Source organism: Thermothelomyces heterothallicus (genome assembly GCF_042370625.1).
Source record: "Thermothelomyces heterothallicus CBS 202.75 unplaced genomic scaffold P884_scaffold_8, whole genome shotgun sequence".
Classification (NCBI taxonomy): Eukaryota; Fungi; Ascomycota; class Sordariomycetes; order Sordariales; family Chaetomiaceae; genus Thermothelomyces; species Thermothelomyces heterothallicus.
Genome location: NW_027192569.1, coordinates 22,591 through 41,601, shown reverse-complemented (window position 1 = coordinate 41,601; position 19,011 = coordinate 22,591). Strand labels below are relative to the sequence as shown.

At 55.9% G+C, this 19,011-nt stretch overlaps 4 protein-coding genes across 4 annotated transcripts; all 4 read left to right on the top strand.

Annotated features, from left to right (window-relative positions):
• Window positions 1–3,733: 3,733 nt before the first annotated feature.
• P884DRAFT_276754 (uncharacterized protein) lies at window positions 3,734–6,029 on the top strand (the record flags this gene model as incomplete). The annotated part of the gene is made up of 2 exons (XM_069442993.1): window positions 3,734–4,091; window positions 4,237–6,029. 2 exons carry the CDS (start codon window positions 3,734–3,736, stop codon window positions 6,027–6,029), a joined length of 2,151 nt encoding a protein of 716 aa, XP_069298367.1.
• Window positions 6,030–7,142: 1,113 nt separating this feature from the next.
• P884DRAFT_241193 (uncharacterized protein) lies at window positions 7,143–9,590 on the top strand. Its single transcript, XM_069440208.1, has 4 exons — window positions 7,143–7,884; window positions 7,962–8,445; window positions 8,525–8,661; window positions 8,736–9,590. The coding sequence occupies exons 1-4, from the start codon at window positions 7,451–7,453 to the stop codon at window positions 9,472–9,474; spliced, it is 1,794 nt and encodes a 597-aa protein (XP_069298366.1). The 5' UTR covers window positions 7,143–7,450; the 3' UTR covers window positions 9,475–9,590.
• A 605-nt stretch (window positions 9,591–10,195) lies between these two features.
• Window positions 10,196–10,512, top strand: P884DRAFT_323125 (uncharacterized protein; the record flags this gene model as incomplete). Its single annotated transcript, XM_069445436.1, has 1 exon — window positions 10,196–10,512. The coding sequence occupies exon 1, from the start codon at window positions 10,333–10,335 to the stop codon at window positions 10,510–10,512; it is 180 nt and encodes a 59-aa protein (XP_069298365.1). The 5' UTR covers window positions 10,196–10,332.
• Window positions 10,513–15,288: 4,776 nt separating this feature from the next.
• P884DRAFT_298842 (uncharacterized protein) lies at window positions 15,289–19,011 on the top strand (the record flags this gene model as incomplete). Its single annotated transcript, XM_069444648.1, has 3 exons — window positions 15,289–16,069; window positions 17,198–17,725; window positions 18,425–19,011. 3 exons carry the CDS (start codon window positions 15,289–15,291, stop codon window positions 19,009–19,011), a joined length of 1,896 nt encoding a protein of 631 aa, XP_069298364.1.

Here is a 19,011-nt window from a genome sequence, read left to right as displayed (position 1 = left end):
ATAAGTCTCCAAGGACAAGATATCAAAGTTCCCACTCTATTTCAAGTCCCATCTCGAGTACTGCGGCGAATTGCCTAGCCACCACCCTCCAATATACCGTTTCGTTCCTCCCACTATCCTAGATCGTCCTCGTCATACCACACCGGACAAGAGGAACCTTCCTGTGTGTCACCCTACAGTTGACTTGATGCATAGCGGCGAGCGAAGAGGCGCGGGGCTTAAGTGGAAGTGCTCTCAGTTCGCGGTGAACCTGGGCGTTTAATTACGTATTATATCCGCGTTCGTACCACGCTTATTTCTCCTGCCAGGGAAGTATTCCGTTCTTCTTTCCGGCTTCCCCGTGCTTTAGAAAGCTTTTTCTTGCTCTATATTTATTATAAACCATGCTTCTTACCAGAATCACTGGTCCTGGCGTCTGGTCTGACCAACTCCAGCGAAACATCGCAACATTCGGCATCTCAAAAGCAAGGCTCCATTTTGCTAATTAATTAGTTAACCTGCCAATTTCATCCGACTATTATTGAATCATCGTTCTCATCCTCCTCCTCCTCCTCCTTGTTTCGTTCTTTCTATTCCATTTCCTTTAATTTCTTTCTTTCTTTTATCTTCATTTTCTTCCTTGCAATGCTGATGGTGATTCTTTTCTCGCACTCTAATTACATGAACCTACAATGAACTGCAGGATGAGGTAACTCTTGAATTTCTATTCTTCGGGAGCACTACAACTTACCACGGGGTCTGTTTCTTAGGGAAATAAAAAATATTCATCCCCAGAGACTCGCTCAGCAAACATACCTTCGAATGACATTGCCGAATGTCCGTCCCCGTTCCTTTCGTCGCTAGCACCACCACCTTTTCCGCTGCCAGCACAACGGTGCTCCCTCGCAAGCGCTTGCTCGACAACCTTGCGGGGGAAAGCTCCTCCCTCCCCGGCCACAATGCAAGCGTCGAATTGAATGCTGCACCCTGCTAACGTTGCCCACCCACGGGCTCCCCTCGTCACCCATCATCTCACAAGCCATACTCTGTGCGTTCCCCGTACGCTACCTCTCGGGCACGGCGCCCGCTCAGACACAGATCAATGGCTGCCTGTGATGTCGATGCGTCCGAGAGAGGGAGAATTGGATCCGGTGGGTATAGTGTACTGTCCGAGCATTCGTCCTGTACAGCAACGACAGCAGTAACAAGACAATAGCAATAATAACAATCCTCCCCCTTTCAAATGACGGCGGCAAAGGGCTTGGCCGCTTTGACGGGAGTGACCCGGCGGCCGGAGGGGCCAGGGAGCGGCGCGTGCCTCACCGGGGAGGAACGAAAACAAGGTCACGCACGATAAGGACGGGGGCCAAGAGCACGTGGTTTAACTGCCGGCAAGGTACCAAAGTGTGCCAGCTGTGCGCTGTACGGGGGACTCGCGCTGCCAAGCTGCTGATCCGGGCGGTCAGCGGGGTGGCAGTGTCTCCCGGGTTGGCTCGTCAACCGGGTGCCCTGGGAGTGCGCCGCATATGAATGAGTGCGCCGCGGAACCCGGCTAGAATCGCGCTGCCGGAGAGAGAGAGTAACTGGGCTGAGGGCTGCGAGATGAAGAGGGCAGGAGAGGGTATGCCACTTGACGATGGCGGTAGCGGTAGGAAAATTGAGAATTCACGGAGGACGAGGCGGTGCTGCGTTACCGGTGCCGCAGGTTGCCACCGCTGGGCTAGAACGGATGTGGGTTGGGACCCTATCGCGAGGATAGTGCCTATACTTGCATGGGATACTGCTGGAGCCTTTGGACAAGGGCAAGCCAAGCTAGTCGAACAGCACTGACAGAAGACCGTTTCAAGCCAAAGTTCCCGGTCTGGCTCAGCACCAAGCCCGGTTGGTCTCAATCTGCGACGGTCAAACCAATGCCTCTTGGTTTTCACCAAGGAGGGCAATTCACAAATGCAATTAGGGACATAGGTGTAGTTAGGCGATTAGACTCTGAACTATGTTATTCCTTGGAAGTCCTTTCTTGGTTTCAATTCGGTCTCTACCTTTGTTTCTTTCCCGCCTTTCGAATTTTCACGTTCTTCTGTACCTGGTCCCTTTGTGTAGGTAGTCATTGTTTCAATTTCCAGAGGAATTAAAACGGCTCAGCAAAGGAGCAGCCGAGCAGACAGCGTGTTATAGGACTTTTACATGAGCTGGTTACACTGCTAACAACGCGATGAACTAGTGAAAAAAGGGATTTGAGAAAAGAGAGGGAGGGAGAGGGGGAGAAGAGAGATATGGAATAGCCTCTTAAACTAGAGCTACCTACCTGATCAGATGTCTGAGCGAATGCCGTGTCGTCTGAAGTACACCTGTAAAGCAGAACGATGCAATAATATTTGCTGCGTAGAAGCTGACGAGGAAGCACACGGGATTGGTTTGCGACAATCGGGGCCTCCGACCTGAGTCGGACCGGCCCGGGGCGCTGCTAGCGTCCGCCGGCCCTCCCCCGCAACCGATTTGGATGCTGCGGAAGCCCGACAGGGGTCAGAAGCTTAGTGTGAGCGGGAGAAGGTCAGACAAACGGATCTCTTGAAAATGCGTATGGAAAGACAATGAGTTCGAAAACGTCAAGCGTTGTCATAAGGCCCATTTGGTAGGACTCAACACTGAAATTTTGCCGATTTGATGAACTGATTGATAGATAGGCAATACCACAGGGACGAGGAGATTGTGGTTCGTAGTTTGGATGCCGTCGGCACGAGATTGAAGCGGAGGAATCACCCGTCCATACCCGAGATCACGGAAGGTACAGTACGCGCCAACACACTAGCTCACGGAGTCTACTAAAAAGACACCAAGATACCTAGGGAGAGTTTAGAAACTTCGTTTCCACATAAAGTCTCGGTGACGTGCGGACCGCCACCCTGCGTGCCACAGTATCGAAGGCCTGGCACTCTACAGAAAAATGGCATTCGGGCCAGATGAGGAGCAATCTCCAAGTACATCGTACCTTCACGCCTAGTGTCTGTCTGCAGTGAGTGTACTCCCTCAGTAGAACGGTGATTTCATTGAGACAATACAATACCATGTTGTAGCTCATGGGTTGCGACCTTCCAGTAGTTGTCTCCGTCCTCAATAAGTAGGTCACCGGCCAGCAATTGGGGAGCCTGTGAAGTTGCGGAGCTTCCAATGGTTCTCTCTGTGATTTGGCTAGGCAGCTCGGCGCACAGACCAGATGCCGAGCCCCACAGACTCTGTGGCCAATCACAAACCGACGCTATTTTTTTCCTCGGCGGGGAGTCGTCAAAATTTTGGCCTCGTTGCCCGCTGACTGGCAGGCCAATTCGGACCCAGAAGCAAATCTGAGCTTCCACTCGGTTCCTGGCCTCGCTGCGCTCGACTCGCCCGCAAGTTCGGCTTTGCTGGCGTCAGACATAAACCTTGGGCCTGAGCGGAACGCACGCCGCCCGCAGACCTCTCGCTTGCTGCTGCCAACCTGCAGCAACCAGACAAGTAGTTATTTTCCCTGGCGCCTTGCGACTGCAGCCGAATTGTTCCTCGCTAATCCGATGTCAGACAAGAGAGAGACGTGCGGTCGCACAGGTCAAAGTTCTGCGAAGGTTGCCAAGTGACCGAGCATTCAGCTTCCACCTCAACACCTCCAAAATCCCCCGGCTTCTGCTTCCGCCGTCTTGCGCCTCTCCTTTCCCGCTGCCGCTCCTTCATTACAGCAAAACTTCCGCCTGATAGTCTTCCGGCAACCTTTCGCCGCAGCATGGCGCCCGTCAACGGAATCGCGGGCAAGCCCGCCAAGACAGCCGCTCGAGCTCCCAGCCGACCCATCGTCCCGGTTCTGCCCCTCAACTACCCTCAACGCCCTGCCAACAAGCCATCGCCTGCGCCGACTGTCGCATCGTCGTCTCCAAGTAAGGTGCCGAACGGCATCCGGCCGATCGAAGAGAAGTCAACTTCGGATGTGTCGAAACAGACTCAACAACAGCCGAACGGAACCTCGACCGAGCCGCTCGGCTCCGCAAACGAGGCTGCTGCCACAACGCCTGTCGCAGCCCCTACCCAAGACGGTGTGAAGGCGGAGCCGACCAGGGCCGCCGCGTCGGATGAGCATGACAAAGGTATGCCGGTAGCTCGCAATGTTGAACCCCGCGTTCCTCTGCTTCCACCCCACCATCTTGCCCCTCGGCTTCTCCGTTCGCTTCATCCGGTCCCCAGCTCCGGCACTCGCGGGTGAAGGATGTCAGCTGACGGACGCGATTGCAGACACACCGACAATGTCGTCCACGGCTCCCGCTCGCCGAAACCAATCGCCTACCCGCCATAGACCTCCCGGAACCACCAACCCCGCCGCCGAGCCGAGTGGCACATCCGGCCCCGTCCCCGAAGGCCCCATCATGGCCCCACATCCCGCGTTTCTGAACCGGCCGGCTTTCCATCAGCCTCATTCGAGCAACGGAAGCTTGGCCTTTAATGGGTTCCACGACTCTAACACATCCTCGCCTGCTCCTCGTCCAGGCGGCGGCGGAGGTTTCGCCCCCCCGCCGGGCTTGGTCCCCTATCCGCCGCCCCCCATGGACGGATATGGGCGGCCCTTGCTCGTTTCTCCAGCGGTCGACGGTTTCCCTCCGAATCCCGTCAGTCATGCTGGACCGGCCACCCCCCACAGCTTCCACGGGTCGCAATCGTCAGCGCAGGCGGAGGAGCATGCGTTTGGCCACTACCCTGCCATCAACGGTACTCCCGGGCGGCCTCCCGCCTCGGCTGGGCAGGGCGCCATGCCGCCCCTCGGAATGAACCACGCGATGAATGGCACTGGACACCCTGCCACGGGTTCGATCTCGACCTTCCAGAGTATTCGTGACCAAGAGGAGGCCTTGTCTTTCCTTAGACATGGCATCTCGGACAACACCTTCAACGACTGCGTTCTCGAGGTTCGCTTTCCTGATAGCCCAGAGTTCCAGGACCATCCCGGTTACCGGCATCTGCACCGTGTGCTCAGAACACACGGCCACCGTTTCGTCTTCTCCCGCAGCCCGGTGCTTGCCAGCGTGATGAAAGCCCAGGGCACCGCGCCGGGCGGCGTCATTTTCCTCGAGGCCAACGATGAGTACATGAGATCCGATATCTTCTGGTACTCCCTCCGCACCCTCTACGGCTGGAGTCTTGCCGATGGCATTCTACCCACCGAACTCCACCTTCGAGATGCCAAAGATGACTTGAAAACCGCGCTCGGTTACGTTGCCACAGCCCGGTATCTGCAGCTGCCGTGGGTGCACTCTGTTGCCGTCCACCGTGCTAGTCGCCTTGTTTACTGGAACACGATTGAGTTGGCAGTCAAGTTCGTCTCACAGATCGGGATCGTATCTCCCCGAAACGACGGCTTTGGGGTCTCAGAGCTTCTGGAGCAAGTCCTCTCTTTCATCGTCCACAACTTCCCAACCGATTTCACTCTCGACGTGAGCGCTAGCGACTACGGTTTTGCTCGCTTCCCTCCCTCGAGCCCCACACCGCGCAACCCGAACGCACCCCCGATCGCGAATGGCACCTCTTGTGGGCTCCATAGCCGCCAGTCTTTTACAACCCAAGCCCAAATGCCCCGGAACCCGCGCGTTTCCTCCAACCTGCGCTTATCCCAGATCAAGTTTGGAGATATCTCTCCCTCCAAGAACGGGAAGTCTTCGCGCGCCTTGACCCCGAACGACACCCTCTTCTCGCGGATCGTGCTCAACTTACCGTTTGAGCTTCTGAAGCAAGTCCTAGAACACCCCCACCTGGGAAAGCTGTCCGGAGAGCTCAGCCCCGCGTCTCGGCAGTCCATGATCACCGACATCATCGCCGAGCGCGAATCGCGCCGGCACCGGGCCCTTGAGAGTGCGGACCCTCAACTCCGCGTCTATCAAGAGCGTGTCGAGAACGCGACAGGGCCTCTGGTGGTAGGAAGTATGGAAGATTTCTGGGTCAATAGCATGGGCTTCAAGGAAGAGGTGTTCCCCGGCGACCTCCCATACCTTGTCCATACCTGGTCGCAACCCACTTCCTCCAACGTCAGCACCTGAGCGTCTTGCTCCTTCGGCGTGAAGCCGGCCAGATTTCACGACTTGATGACCTTCGGACGTTTGGGTTGGGCGGTTTGCATGGTTTGCCATTCGTATCTGTATTCTCCGGCTCATGGGCTTCTGTCCTTGCTACTCTATCGGCCGATACGCATTTTTTATTCCCTTAGTCTTGCTTGGCATTATCTGCATTGCGCCTGGAGTCTCACGGTTACATAAAAAATGCCTGCCCTCGACTAATGGGTAGGCTAGAGGGAATGGAGGTGTGCTACGATTGGGTTTCTTGGGTTTTTTTTTTCTATTCGAGCTCTTTCATTTCTCTTTCCGCGAGGCGACTGAGGCCAAACCAAGGCTTTTTTGAGTCGCCGTCTCGAGGCCTCTGTGGGATGATGTATTAGCACTGGCTTATGGGTCTGTTGGAGCGGGTGTGCTCGCTTCCACTGGGTTGGTTTTAGAGCCACCAGGTTCTTGGACCAGTCGGTCTTCACGGGCTTGCATTTTGGGGTCTTCACTGGGCACATAACCCTCGTCAACAAGGGTCCAAGGAGAGCAGCACTTTCGGCTTTCAAGGGGGTTCTGGTTGCAGGTATCTGGGGTTGGGTTAGGAAAAAAAGGAGTTGAACTTGATGATAGAATCTTGTCGAGGGTTGCAGTACGGCGGGGCGACGGGTGAGGCACCGGTTACAGCTATACCACACTGGGGAAAACAGTATGTCTTTGCCAAAAATGTTTTGAGTACGAAACTTCAAGGAGGCGAGAAAATGGTAACGTTCCCTGAAGGCATTGTCTCCTGGTGTCAAGACTCAATCACGTTGATGATCTTACGATAAATGTACTACTAGTGTTGTCTCGTCCACTACGCAGTAGTGGCGTGCTTGTCGTCCAACAAACAACAGGGTTAGTTTGCGAGGCTGCAACGGTGGACTCGACTCCGTACTCCGTACATTCCTCCCGCATGGAACTCTGCAGTATGGAAGGTACCGAACACAAGTCGCGGGGTGGTGGGGAAACTCCAGGTCTTGGCTGAGCTCGAAGCCGAGGCACTGCACATGAACGCAATCAAGTCGCTTCAATGCATGACATGTTCCCTGCACCTGCACCGAGACCCTGCAACATTCGATTCTTCCCCCTTTCTGCATTTCAACAATCGCCGCGGGAAGAAGACAAACCCAGAAACCCGCGCGGGTCCGTCTACAGCAGAACTCGTAATTCGCCGAATCACGCGATTTGACGCGTGTCTGACTGCTAGCCTCGCTGGGCATTTATGCAAGCCACCACGAGTCAACCTGCCCGGGGGTAATCAGACTCTCCACCATCCTTCCTTCGCATTGGAAGGAGTTGTACTCGTCATCCAAAGCGATTGAACATCGCACCTCGCGGCTTCTCATACTCTCACATCGGTAACCATACGCACACAAGGCAAGATGGCTTCAAGGGCGGGGCCGCCGAGTTCGAAAAGCCCAGGTCCTAGCGGCGCTCCATCAGGGACGACGGCACGATCCACCACAGATCCCATCCTCCGCAACGCCCTGCGCTACACCATATCAGCCCGCGAGTATGCGACTCTTCACAAGTATGTGATCTCGCGATCGCGAGCGCTCAAGAGGCGCGCCCCGACGGTGGACACGGTGCAGAGGATCATGGAGGGCACTCGAGGGCGCACGCAGTCGTTGAGTAAGGAGAGGAAGAGCACGGGAAAGGGAAAGGATGGCGAAGATGGGTCCACGGTCCCCGTCCGCGGTGCGGACGACTACAATGCGCGCGCGGTCAGGCACTCGATCCGTGTCTTCGTCGCGACAGGCGCGCTGATGAAGTTGTGGGGAGTCGTATCGGCGAGAGTGATGGGGAAGAAGAAAGAGTACGCAAAGGCCTCGCCGAGCCCCTCCGATTCTCGCGGAGGTTGTTGAGCAGACAAGCTGACAGTTATCTTTCCAGGACCGCGTCGGCAAGCAGCAAGAAGCAACCGCTGCACAAGTCGCCAGCGCTGCGGCTCTCGCTCTCCCTCAGCACGATCCTGCTGATGTATCGCATCCTATTCCGCTTCTTCAACCGCCTCCGCGCCCACCTCCTCGACCCATCAGCCGCGCCTTTTCGGTTGCGCAATCCCAAGATCGCCGGCACCTTGACATCTCCTTACGCACCGGCCGTGGGCGCATCCCTGGCGGGGTTGGCGCTGGGCGTGTATCCCAACCGGCAGTTGCGGGTGACGGTTGCCCTGTACATGATGTTCCGGGCGCTCGAGTTTGGGTGGAACTGCGCCGAGGACAACGGCATGGTGTGGGGGCGGGAGAGGGGTGTCAACGGCAAGCCGGAACGGAACAGGCCGCGGCCGTCATGGTGGGGAAGCTGGATGCTCCAGCCGTTTGCGTTCGGGCAGTTGCTGCATGCGCTGGTGTTTGATCGAGACTGCTTTCCTTCGGTGGGTGATGAAATCTTCTTTCCTTTTCGTGAGCAAAGGAAGAGCCGCCGCTGACTGAAATGGGTTCCTCTTCATGCAGTTTTGGAGCAATGCTATCCTCAAGAACTCCACGGCATACCTCCATCCTAGGCCGGAGGATTACCCATCCGGTCTCAGGTGGCCTAACGCTGGCGAAATCGTCGATAGTCTCGCCCAGATGGCGCGGCTGAACTGGCCGTAAGTCTCAACCTTTTTTGCCACGCTCAAGCCCAACCAAAATGCTGAAGACTGACCATCATGCTTCGCCTCAGAGCTTTCATTTCCCCAACTCTCTTCCCTCTCAAGGAGGATATTCTTCCGTCCTCGCTGGAGACAATCTCTCCCATAACATCCGGCGCGCACCCCTTGATCACCTCTCTCTCCTGCGCGACGCTCCACCCATCAGACCCCTCGTGCAGCCGAACGTTTCTCACCTTTTGGCTGCGCTCCTTTCCCTCCCTGACTCGGCTGCTCTTGGTCGTCTATTCGGCCCTGTTACTCCCGCGCCTGTCGGCGTTGTACCACTTCCCTCTGTCGACATTGCACCAGCTGGTCTCAAGCGCGCTGCGCATGGCCGGGTTCCTGACGGGCGCGCTGGCCACCGCCTGGTCGTCGATATGCTTCTTCCAGGCGTGGCTGCCGCGCACGTTCCTGCCGACGCAGCGCTTCTTTGTCGGCGGCTTCGTGGCCGGGTTCTGGGCGCTGCTGCAACACGGGCGGAGGGGCAGCCGCGGGCTGTTCCTCGCGAGCGCAAAGGCGAGCGTCGAGAGCCTGTGGAAAGTCGGGGTCAAGAGGCGGTGGTGGAGGGCCGTGAAGGGCGGGGACGTTTGGGTGTTCGTGGCGGCGCTGATGCTCACGGGCGTCGTGTACGAGAGGGACGCCAGGGCGGTCAAGGAGGCGCCCTGGCGCAAGGGGATCAGCTGGGTCCGCGGCGAGGGGTGGAAGGACTGGGGGATGGAGGAGGACGACGAGGACGACGAGGAGGCCGAGGCATTGGTAAAGGAGGATTAAATGAGTTGGGGAGTGGGGCGTTGTTAAAGGCTCCCAGGAGCAGGAGCACAGTGATGGGTAATGACCGCAGGGCTTGTGTGCTACCTAATGTGATTGCTTGGAAAAAAGGAGGAGAGAGGGGGGGGGGGAGAGGAGGAACGCCATAATGAGATATCATGATTAGTATTACGGAGTAATTCCTCCTTCACGAATTAGAAAAGTCTTACAGATGGTCGGTTTGGACCTTTACGCGGGTTCATTCAGTATGAGGGGGTGCATCATCGGATCAAGCGTGAACTTCCACACTTCGAGGTGCACTTTGTAAAACAACACAAGGGAGGGTACTTTGCAATGAGGGTTGCAGGGCCTAGCGGCACCATGGCGCCTTCGGTCGACTTGTTCCTTGATCGCTTCTCATTTTTGTTGGTTATTGCGCATGCGGCAAGGTTCAGGTCGGCGCTTTGATGTCACTGAGCATACCGTCCTCTTCTTTTCGTTTTTCGCGTTTCTCATTTTTGTTGTCTTCTTTTTAATCAGCGGCAACTTCAAGACGGAAGCGTGCTTTTGAAACTGCAAGGAAATCGCAAGGGTTATCGCGTTGAGAACTGCCCCCCTTGCAACATTAGACCGATTGCGCTGGCGAATGGACGAGTATAACCTTGACAATCACTTGGTCCATCCTTGGGTCATTCAGTTGGCCGCTCGCTGTGTGAAATCCAGCAAGCAACTTAACTAGATAAGAGCTTTTAATGTGTTCGGCGGCACATATCATAGACACTGGCCGCTCAAGTTCTCATTTCAAATGGAGAATGAAAAAGCGTTCATCCAATATATAATCAGTACCACAACGTCGGCTAGGATTCAACAGCGCGTTCCGTCATGGAAGAATGGCACCGGTTCCAGACGCAGTTTTCACCTTTCTTGAAGTTGCCATCGCCCGGAATCGGTGTTCATACGGGTATAGAATATGGGAGGGGCCTTGTTAAGGGCCTGAACAGCAGAGTCTCCGATAAGAAACCTGCTCAAGACGAGGCGGTCGAACAGAATGTGGCGGTCTAGGATGGATGTTGATGTGGTGAGGGCTTTGGCACCAAAATAGAAGACAGAATCTAGCCCAGGACTCCGCCAGGACATGAGCCGACCCCTCCCCCCTTTCTTTCCCTCCTGAAGATATGAGCCTTTGTCTCAATATCCTACCAGGTTGCGTCCGAGGATCTGACAGAGTGTACCCGACATTGGAAGGGCGTAATTATTCAGGTAATTGAATGTAGTTTATCTCTGGGGTCTTGAGGCTATGGATGGTGTGCATGGTATCTGTCCTCCCGCAGAACTTGTGGGGAGAGATCAGTTGTGATACGGAACGCCGAAGGGAGAGAAATCCGGCAGAAACATAGAAAAATACGGGATATTCTTGAACACAGACCTGGTTACCTCAGCAGCCAAACGGAAGTAATTAACGATTGTTATGGCCCGCCTCACCTCGTGCATCCAAAGCGCCATAACATGCGAGGCATCCGGCAATACGTAATTGTATAATTACGGAGAAGGGGTTCCGGCTCCGCTGTGGTTGACTTCTGCGAACCCATTGAGTTGCTTTGCCATCGGAAGCTTTGCGGCTATGGTGCAGCTACTTCATGACTGAAAATGTCTCTGTCATTTCTGCGAGACACGAAACAATTTTGCGCCTCCCAGACTGTTACGCGAAATGACCGGTGTAACTACCGGTCCGATGTTATTCATGCCACAGCGGCTGCTCCCGCTCATCTTGGCTGGTCCTTCCAACAGAACGAACGCCAGCAACTCGCACATTTCGTTGCGTCCAGGCCCCTCGACCCGAATCTGACGACCAGTGATCATTTATTTAGGTAAGTACATTGTCCACGAGCGTCGTGCAGTGTAGTGTCACTGCTCCGCTACAGCTGCAGTTTGCTTAAACGTGTGTGGAAACAGCGAAAAGATCACCAGCGGGCATCAGTGTGGGAGGTTCCGGATTTCACGGTGGCCGCAGTGCCTGCTTTTCGCGTTCCATCTCAAGCCGCATTGCCCAAGACGCGTGAACCAGTGCGCAAGTCCCTCTTCCTCTCTAAGTGTTCGTGGTGTGGTTAGATGGGATGCAGGTGGGACGGAGATACACCTGATCGGCGCGTCTGCATGCTCCAAGACCCGAGGCATCGCTCCCGTGCATCTCGCATCCCCTTCCCGCGCGCTCGGTTGTAACTGCACTATTACCGCCGTCAATGCAAGGGAGCCTGGGTAAGGATAGACTACTGTATACAGAACTCCACTAACGTAACTAGTGTACGGACGTCCTGTAATGGGTGCACTAGTGTGTACTTCGTGCACAACAAAATGACTCAATGCGGCTATTTATTCCCAGTCAGGCTTCTCGAACACCGGGCTGGAGGCCTGGTCTCCGCGATCAAGGTCAGCTTCAACAAAATTTCGCAAATCCGCAACGTCCAGACCACGAGAGAGCGATGATCAATCCCTTGTTCGTCTTTCCTTGGTCATCGGCCCCACCAGCCTTCCCGCTAACTAGTTAATTACCAAAGTAACGGAAATTGGCCAGGCGTGCCACGAGGCGAGGATCCATCGCCAAGTTTTTCGCCCGAAGCCAGAGCCTTCCGTTTCGAGGCTGTTGATAAAACTCGCGCCGATTGCCGAAATTCCACGTTTGCGTCTCGTGAAATTCCGGCGCAGCAACTGCGATAATTCTGCTGAATCTATTTGTCCCTATATTTCTTGGCCAAGTGGTCATGAAATGCAGCCACGCCCTCCTGCAGTGCTCCCCGCCCTCCTGCAGTGCTCCCTTGCTCAGCTGAGAAGATGCAACTGCTAGATACAGTGCGTACGGATTGCATCGCGCATAACTAATGTATGTATGCATGTACATACAGTACATGTCTCACTTGTCTATGCGTATCTACCTGGCTCGAAAAAAAAACAGGCACCGAAACAGTGCAACCACCTTATGTTTTGTTTCTTGTGTCGGTACCTCGGTACTACTTGCCTTGTGGACTTCAAAGGCAACGTTGTTCGCGCATGAAATCGTTAAAGACACATACATTTGCCCTAAAGCAAATCTAAGATGCTCTGCATACTGGAGATGCGTGTGCGCGGTAATTTGTCATCTCCAGTGTCAGTCCTCAACAATGTCATTGTTGTGATGGGTCCAAGAACCTCTGTCCTTTTTGTGCGGATTACAAGGTGGAGGCCGTCAGATCTCGCTTCTCGGGTTCCTAGTCTATATACGGCATAGCGCCAGGAACAGCTTCCTGATTGGCTCGCGGAAGCCGTGGCCGACCCGTGTGGGTGGGACAGAATGGAAGGGTGCAGGTGACCATCGAAGCCAGGGTGCTGTCGTTATCCCCATTAGATCGGGTACGCAAAACTGAGCATCGCACCCTGTAATTCATTTTCTGTTCTTGCTTCTCTTCTATTTGCATTGCTTTTTTCCCCATCGTGTAGTTTTGCCTTTTACTCCTTTCCCCGTCTTCCTGGAGCTACCCCTTTGACCATTAATGCGTGGTGTGTGAAGGAACCAACCACAAAATTACCACGGCACCCCCTTCTGGGCAGGGGGGCCCAATCGGAATTGCAGCCCAGATCGGGCGTCTGAGCCTTTGGCGCGTGGCCGCCGGACACAACTGCTAACATGATGCTCGAGGGTGGCTCGTGTTTTTTTTTTTTTCTCTCTTCGCCGGGGTATACATTACAAGGTGCCAAACGATGGCATCTCCTGATTCCCCACTGCATATGTTCTGGCAAGCCACACCACAAAGCAGATGACACAAGAGGAACCCCGCGCGGGGGGAATCCTAGAAGTAGCGCCTATGGGGGCGGCGCAGCGAAGGGGCGAGGAGGTTGAAGGCCAGGTGCGTCCAGGTGCATCGAGTCAACCCCTCAACCCGTAACACATGAACACATCATGGTAGAAACCGGTTACTGCGTACATACATAACAACAGAACGCCGGCCGCTTTGCTGTGGAGAAGAGGCCTCGGGACCTCCGTACGGCCAGTCTTCTTTGACCCCGAGCCGATTCCGAGGCCCGCATAACCGCCGAGGCCGAACTTTGGGCAGCCCGATGGAAAACGACGGGGTGGAAAACATACACCTTATTCACTACAGGTGGAGGAACCTCCCGTCTGGACGAAAAGGGGAAGCAAGAGCAATGCAGGTACCGAAACGCGGGATGCAGGGCGTGAGACCTGCATCTGCATGTCTGACTGCTGGCACATTCACGCTGCCAGTCCCAAACACACACGTATAGTAGTAACATTGTGATTTCCATAGCACGGATAGAAATGCAATCATTGCAACGGCCAAGAATGGAACGCGACTCTCGCGCGCTCCAGAGAAACTCCCGTCACAGGAGAAGGCCATAAGACAAAAAACGGATGCGGGTAGCGGAAAATCTCAATGGAGGGGGCCCGGCTGGCGGAAAGGGTGGGCCTGCCGTCACTGTGCCCTTCCGTTTTCCAAAATCTCTTCTCTTTTTCCTCTGCCGTTTACTACAACCACGCCAGACTCACTGCCCGAAGCTGAGGCGAACCAATTAGGATCGGCCGGCCGTCTCCATGCTGCTGTCAAGCTCTGTCCCAGGGCACGCCAGGTGTGGGGAGACGGTCATCCTGGCCGTTATTGGACGGGCATTGGCCAATCGTGGGGCCCAAATTCCGGGATTAGCTGCAACCCCCTTCCGCGTTTTGACTCCTGAATCCTGGTCCACCTCCACTCTTTTTGTGGGCGTGCGCAATCTTGCCCGGCCCCAAGAAGGTCGCTCGTCGCCCTACCCCATTCTCTACTTCCCGAGACACCAAACTTCATGCAGTTTACTGACACATTTGGGTCGGCATCCCTTGATTCTCAACTTCATCCTTTGCCTTTGACTTGGCTCGTCCCTTCGTTCAGTCATTCCCTGCACCCGTTTATTTCGTTCATTCGTTTCGTGCCTCGATTTCTTTCGTGCCTCGATTTCGAGCACTAGTCGTCAGCATTCGAGCCGATTTCCAGACGCAAAAAGGAGCAAACACGAGTCCGCCGGTCGCCCTTCTTCCTTCCGAGACTCTTCACAGCTGCGTCGATACCTTGGTCTTTTCAGCCGATCCTTTCTGAGAACAAAACATACGAGTGATTTAACGCTATCCTCCTGCCTTTGGTCTTGGATTTTGCGGGATACCAGCCACGGGAGTGTGCAGCATCACAGTGTGACGATTGGCCGCGGCCCGTATCGACCGAGCACTCGGGGATTCCACACTGCTCCGACTTTATGCGACGAGCGTCCTGGGGAGTGCTCTCTGAGACGAACCCTTGGTCTTAGCTTGATGGGATAGGGTGTGGATCCTGGTCATTGCAGAACTCCATCTCTGTGTAAGTTTTCCCGACTCGAACTGGACGACACTGTCGTGATAGGCCCGGCACTATGTCCGGCTGCGCAGTGCTTCCGTTCCAATTTGATGCAACAAACCACGCGGCAAATATGCAAGAATCAGCTTGCGTCACGCCAACACGGCCGAGAGTTCGTGTTGGAATCTCAAGCCTCTGTGCCCCGTTACACTGCTCGATGACGCCCTCGCGCGTCGCCTCGACCTGGTACCGGTATATCTCACGGGTGCTAATCAGCCTGTATAGGTCGACTCGGAGCGGTCGTTCTCTCTCAATTCGTTGACGGATCCGCCGAGGTTGGAGTTGGACCGTATACGACGCCCTATCTCGATAGCGGCCAAGCCCCAGCGCGTTCACACACGACCCTCGGGACTCCGGGTTTGACAGTGAGAGCTTCTGGCGGATAGTCGATGCCATTGCGCTCCAACAACGCTTGATCGCAGTCAAGATGAATCGCTTCAGGACGAAGAAGAGGGCGAAGGATGACCTTGCCGCCGGCCGCTCGAGCGAAGATTCAGACCAATCTCCACTCTCATTCTTTCGCAAAGGCAAGAAGGTGCAGCAGGAGGAGGTCAAGAAGGAATTCGATCTGGCCAATGCCTTGCCCTCAGATGACGACTTCAGGACCAGCTTGTTGATGAGTAACCTGTCGGCACGATTTTCTATGCTGAGGGAGCAGGATGACCCCAATACCAAGATTGGCAAGGCTAGCGACGACAGTGTACTGTTTCCCAAGCGGCAATCGCGGCTGGCTGACTTCGGTTTTGGAGCCGGTTCTGGCTTGTCCGACATTGCCGAGGTCGAGTCCATCAAGGATCGGAATCTCCCTCGCACAACCAGCGTGACATCCGACGAATCGGGGTCAGCCAATGGCACGAGCGTGCTCAACCGCTCTAGGCCCACGGAGGGAAATGTCTTGTTTGGCGGGAGGCAGAAGATTTACAAGATCCCGGCGGCTTCGGCGGGAGGAATGACTGGTCGAGCAGTCTACGAGGACGACGTTGCCCTATCAGCTTTTCAACGTTGGAGGCAGTCGGAAAGGGAAAAGACATTGGAGGGCCTGACCGGCACGACCTCGGACGAGATCGAAGAAGAAAGGCAGAGCCGATCTGAGTCTCCAGCTCCGATTGGATCCAGCCGCAAACGCGAGACAGTGTCTACAACCTCATCCGGCTCCTTCAGGGCCCGAAACTCTACAGCAGCCACGTCCATCACCTCGCAGTCCACCAGTATGATTAAAGAAGGCTCCACAACGGTGAGCGTACCACCGTCAGCCGTCACATCGCCTATTCCCGAACGTAGTGTCACTCGAACTCGAAGGCTCTATGAGCAAGGTCCTAATCATGACTCGAGCGAGACTCAGAACTCAGTGGCTTCGCGGATCGAGGCCTTGATGCGCCCACGTCCCTTTGGCACAAGGACACCCGATCTTGCCTCGAGCAGCACTTCCCAGGCGGAGGGTACGCGGACGGTTTTGACAAAGACTAGCGCAGCGAGCTTGAGGTCCCTGAGTCCGCCAGAGGCCAGTCGGGGAATCGGGACTTCGGACTCGGGCCTCGGTGCTCAACCCGCTGCTAAACCCAATAATTTGGGTAGCTTACCGCCGCTGAGCCCACCCGCTAGCGAGACCGGTGAACAGCCGACCGTGCCTACACTGCCTAAGGATTTGGGAAAGGCGACAACGACGGGTCTGCTGAAAGAAGCATCGCAATCCTACGATGAGTCGCAATACGTACAACGACAGCTCCAGCTTCAACAAGGCCGAGAAACCCCGACTCAGAGGAACCGTTCGGAAACGAGCGGTCAGGATACTCCTTCATCCGGAGACCATGAAACGAAGCTGGCCAGTATCGGAGCTCGACAAGCGGTGCCAAACGGAGCACTCCCTCCGACCCCTGTTGCTGAGACCGAACCTTCGCAGGCTGGCGCAGCAATCCCGACTGGGCTCACGATACCTCCCGAGTTTCATATCGAACGGCCTTCTGACAAGGACCATCCTGCCTTCAGGCAATCCGCCCTGCCAACTCCAATCTCTCCCCCTGTTAAGATGAGCAGAGAACCTTCCCCAACTGAGAAGGCAGAGCCTTCATACGGTAACTCACAGCAACCCTCACCAGAGGATTCTCCAACACTTGGACCAGCCTCAGGTCTGAGCGGCTTGGTTCGCCAGCACCTTCGCACAGAGAGTGTAGATTCGACATTGGGCGGTGCTGGATTCGATGCTCCGGGTCCTGGGTCCCGGTTCAAGATCGATTCGGATGCAGTAGCGCTTCCGGAGGAGGCTGCGGCCGTGTTGGGTCTGTGGCCTTCGTCTGACCGAGATCGTCTTGGCTCGCAGTCGGAAACCGCTCCTGCAGCCTTGTCAGCGGAGCGAGAGGGAGAGACTCAAGCCAAGAATAACACTGCGGACTCGAGGACGCCTGACCGGACAAGCACGGCCACGGAGGATGAGACGGACGAGTTCGCTAACCAGCTTGCTAATGCTCGTCGCCGGGTCAGGGAGAAGCTGACGTCGTATATCGAGTCGGACAGCAGCAGAGCTCCGTCGCCGCACCCGCTGCCGACTGATCCGTCAAACCTGTCTGCACAATCCTCAAACCCTCTGGCCATCCTCAAACCAAAATCTAGCCGCGGTTCACTGATTGATCGCTCACGAAACGTGGTTCCGGGACAGTCCAAAGGACTCAAAATTTTGGGGCTTGGAGCAGCAACGATGAGCACTCCAACGCAGCCTGGGAAACAATCCTTTGACGAGAAGGAAATCCCCACGCTGGAAACAATGAAGGAGGAAGTTGCCGGAGAGGACACATTGCAGATGGGTCACACGATATCGGATGTCGAATCACACGGCGACTCGGACCCTATGGGGGGGGATAAGGACGAAGGTAAAGCCACGCACCCTGGTCTGAACGCTTTCAGGCAGGCTCGTCGCGAACTTCAGAAACGGAAAGAGCTTGAGACGCTCGCTCGGCACCAAGTATCGCAAATATCACAGGCATCAGATGCGGCACTGGAGCAGCACAATGGCATGCACCCCGCGGGTAGGGTATCGCGACAACGGACGCCCAGCAGAGAGAGACGGCCGCCTCCTGTCACATACAGACCGCGGGCCCCCAGCGACGAAAACGGCCACAACTCGCCGGGAAGTACCAGGCCATCCGGTGAACGTTCTAGGAGTGGTTCAGAGACAAGTGGCGGTCGTTCCAGCAGCCGGCCGCCCCGTCTGCGAACCAACACGAACACCGAATCCCAGGATCAGCTTGCAGCTCCCGGTTCTGGACGACCTATGATGCGATCTCCTGGCTTACCCGGGACAGACATCAAAGGCTCACCCATGATGCCGCCTTATCCATACCCAAGCCGCGGAGGCCCCTCCCCAGCACCTTCACCGCACTTTGAAGGATCAAGGTTAACAACAAACCTCGCCCGGCACAATGGACGGCCAGGCTTAGACCCGCACTCGGGCCAGCCGTCTCCAATCTCGCCCATGGGATTGCCCTCGCCAGCACCTTACATGACGGAAGCTGCGGGTTCTCCTGCGGGCAACCCGACTTCTTTTGGACCGCGCCCACGACGACCGTCAGCTTCACAGTCGCCGGCTCTGGGCCCTGCGAACCGTGCCACGCCCAGCGCGATGAGGCGTCCTGTCGACAAACGGGATATCTCGGAGCCGACGTTTGTCACGTCGTCAAGCCAGGTTCCGACCACAACATTACCACATCATGCTTCGCACCAGCCTCCTGCCAGTGTCTCGGATATTGGCTCGAAATCACAGTCAGACAGCGGTGAAGCGGACGTTGCGCCTCCCGTGCCTCCGATCAATCCTCGCCGCAGACGCGAGGACTCGCGGGCAAAGGGTCCTTACGAGGACGGCGGGATGGCACCACCTCGGCCATCGTATGCCAGCCAGTCTAATCACAGCACACCGGGTGCCGATCATGGAGTCGCCAGTGAGGATGAGAGCGGTAACATGCAAGGCCAACGGCGGCGGCTATGGAAACCGCCCCCGGATATGCAGGGTCCCGTCTCCAGACCCTTCCCCGGGACGTCTCGGGACAACAGCCCGTCATTCGTGGCAAGAGGCCCGCCAGTGAGCCGGTCCGTGGAGACGCCCATTTCGGGTGCCAAGTCGAGCATGGGCGTCCCTGGCGCCCCTGGTGGCGTGATCTAG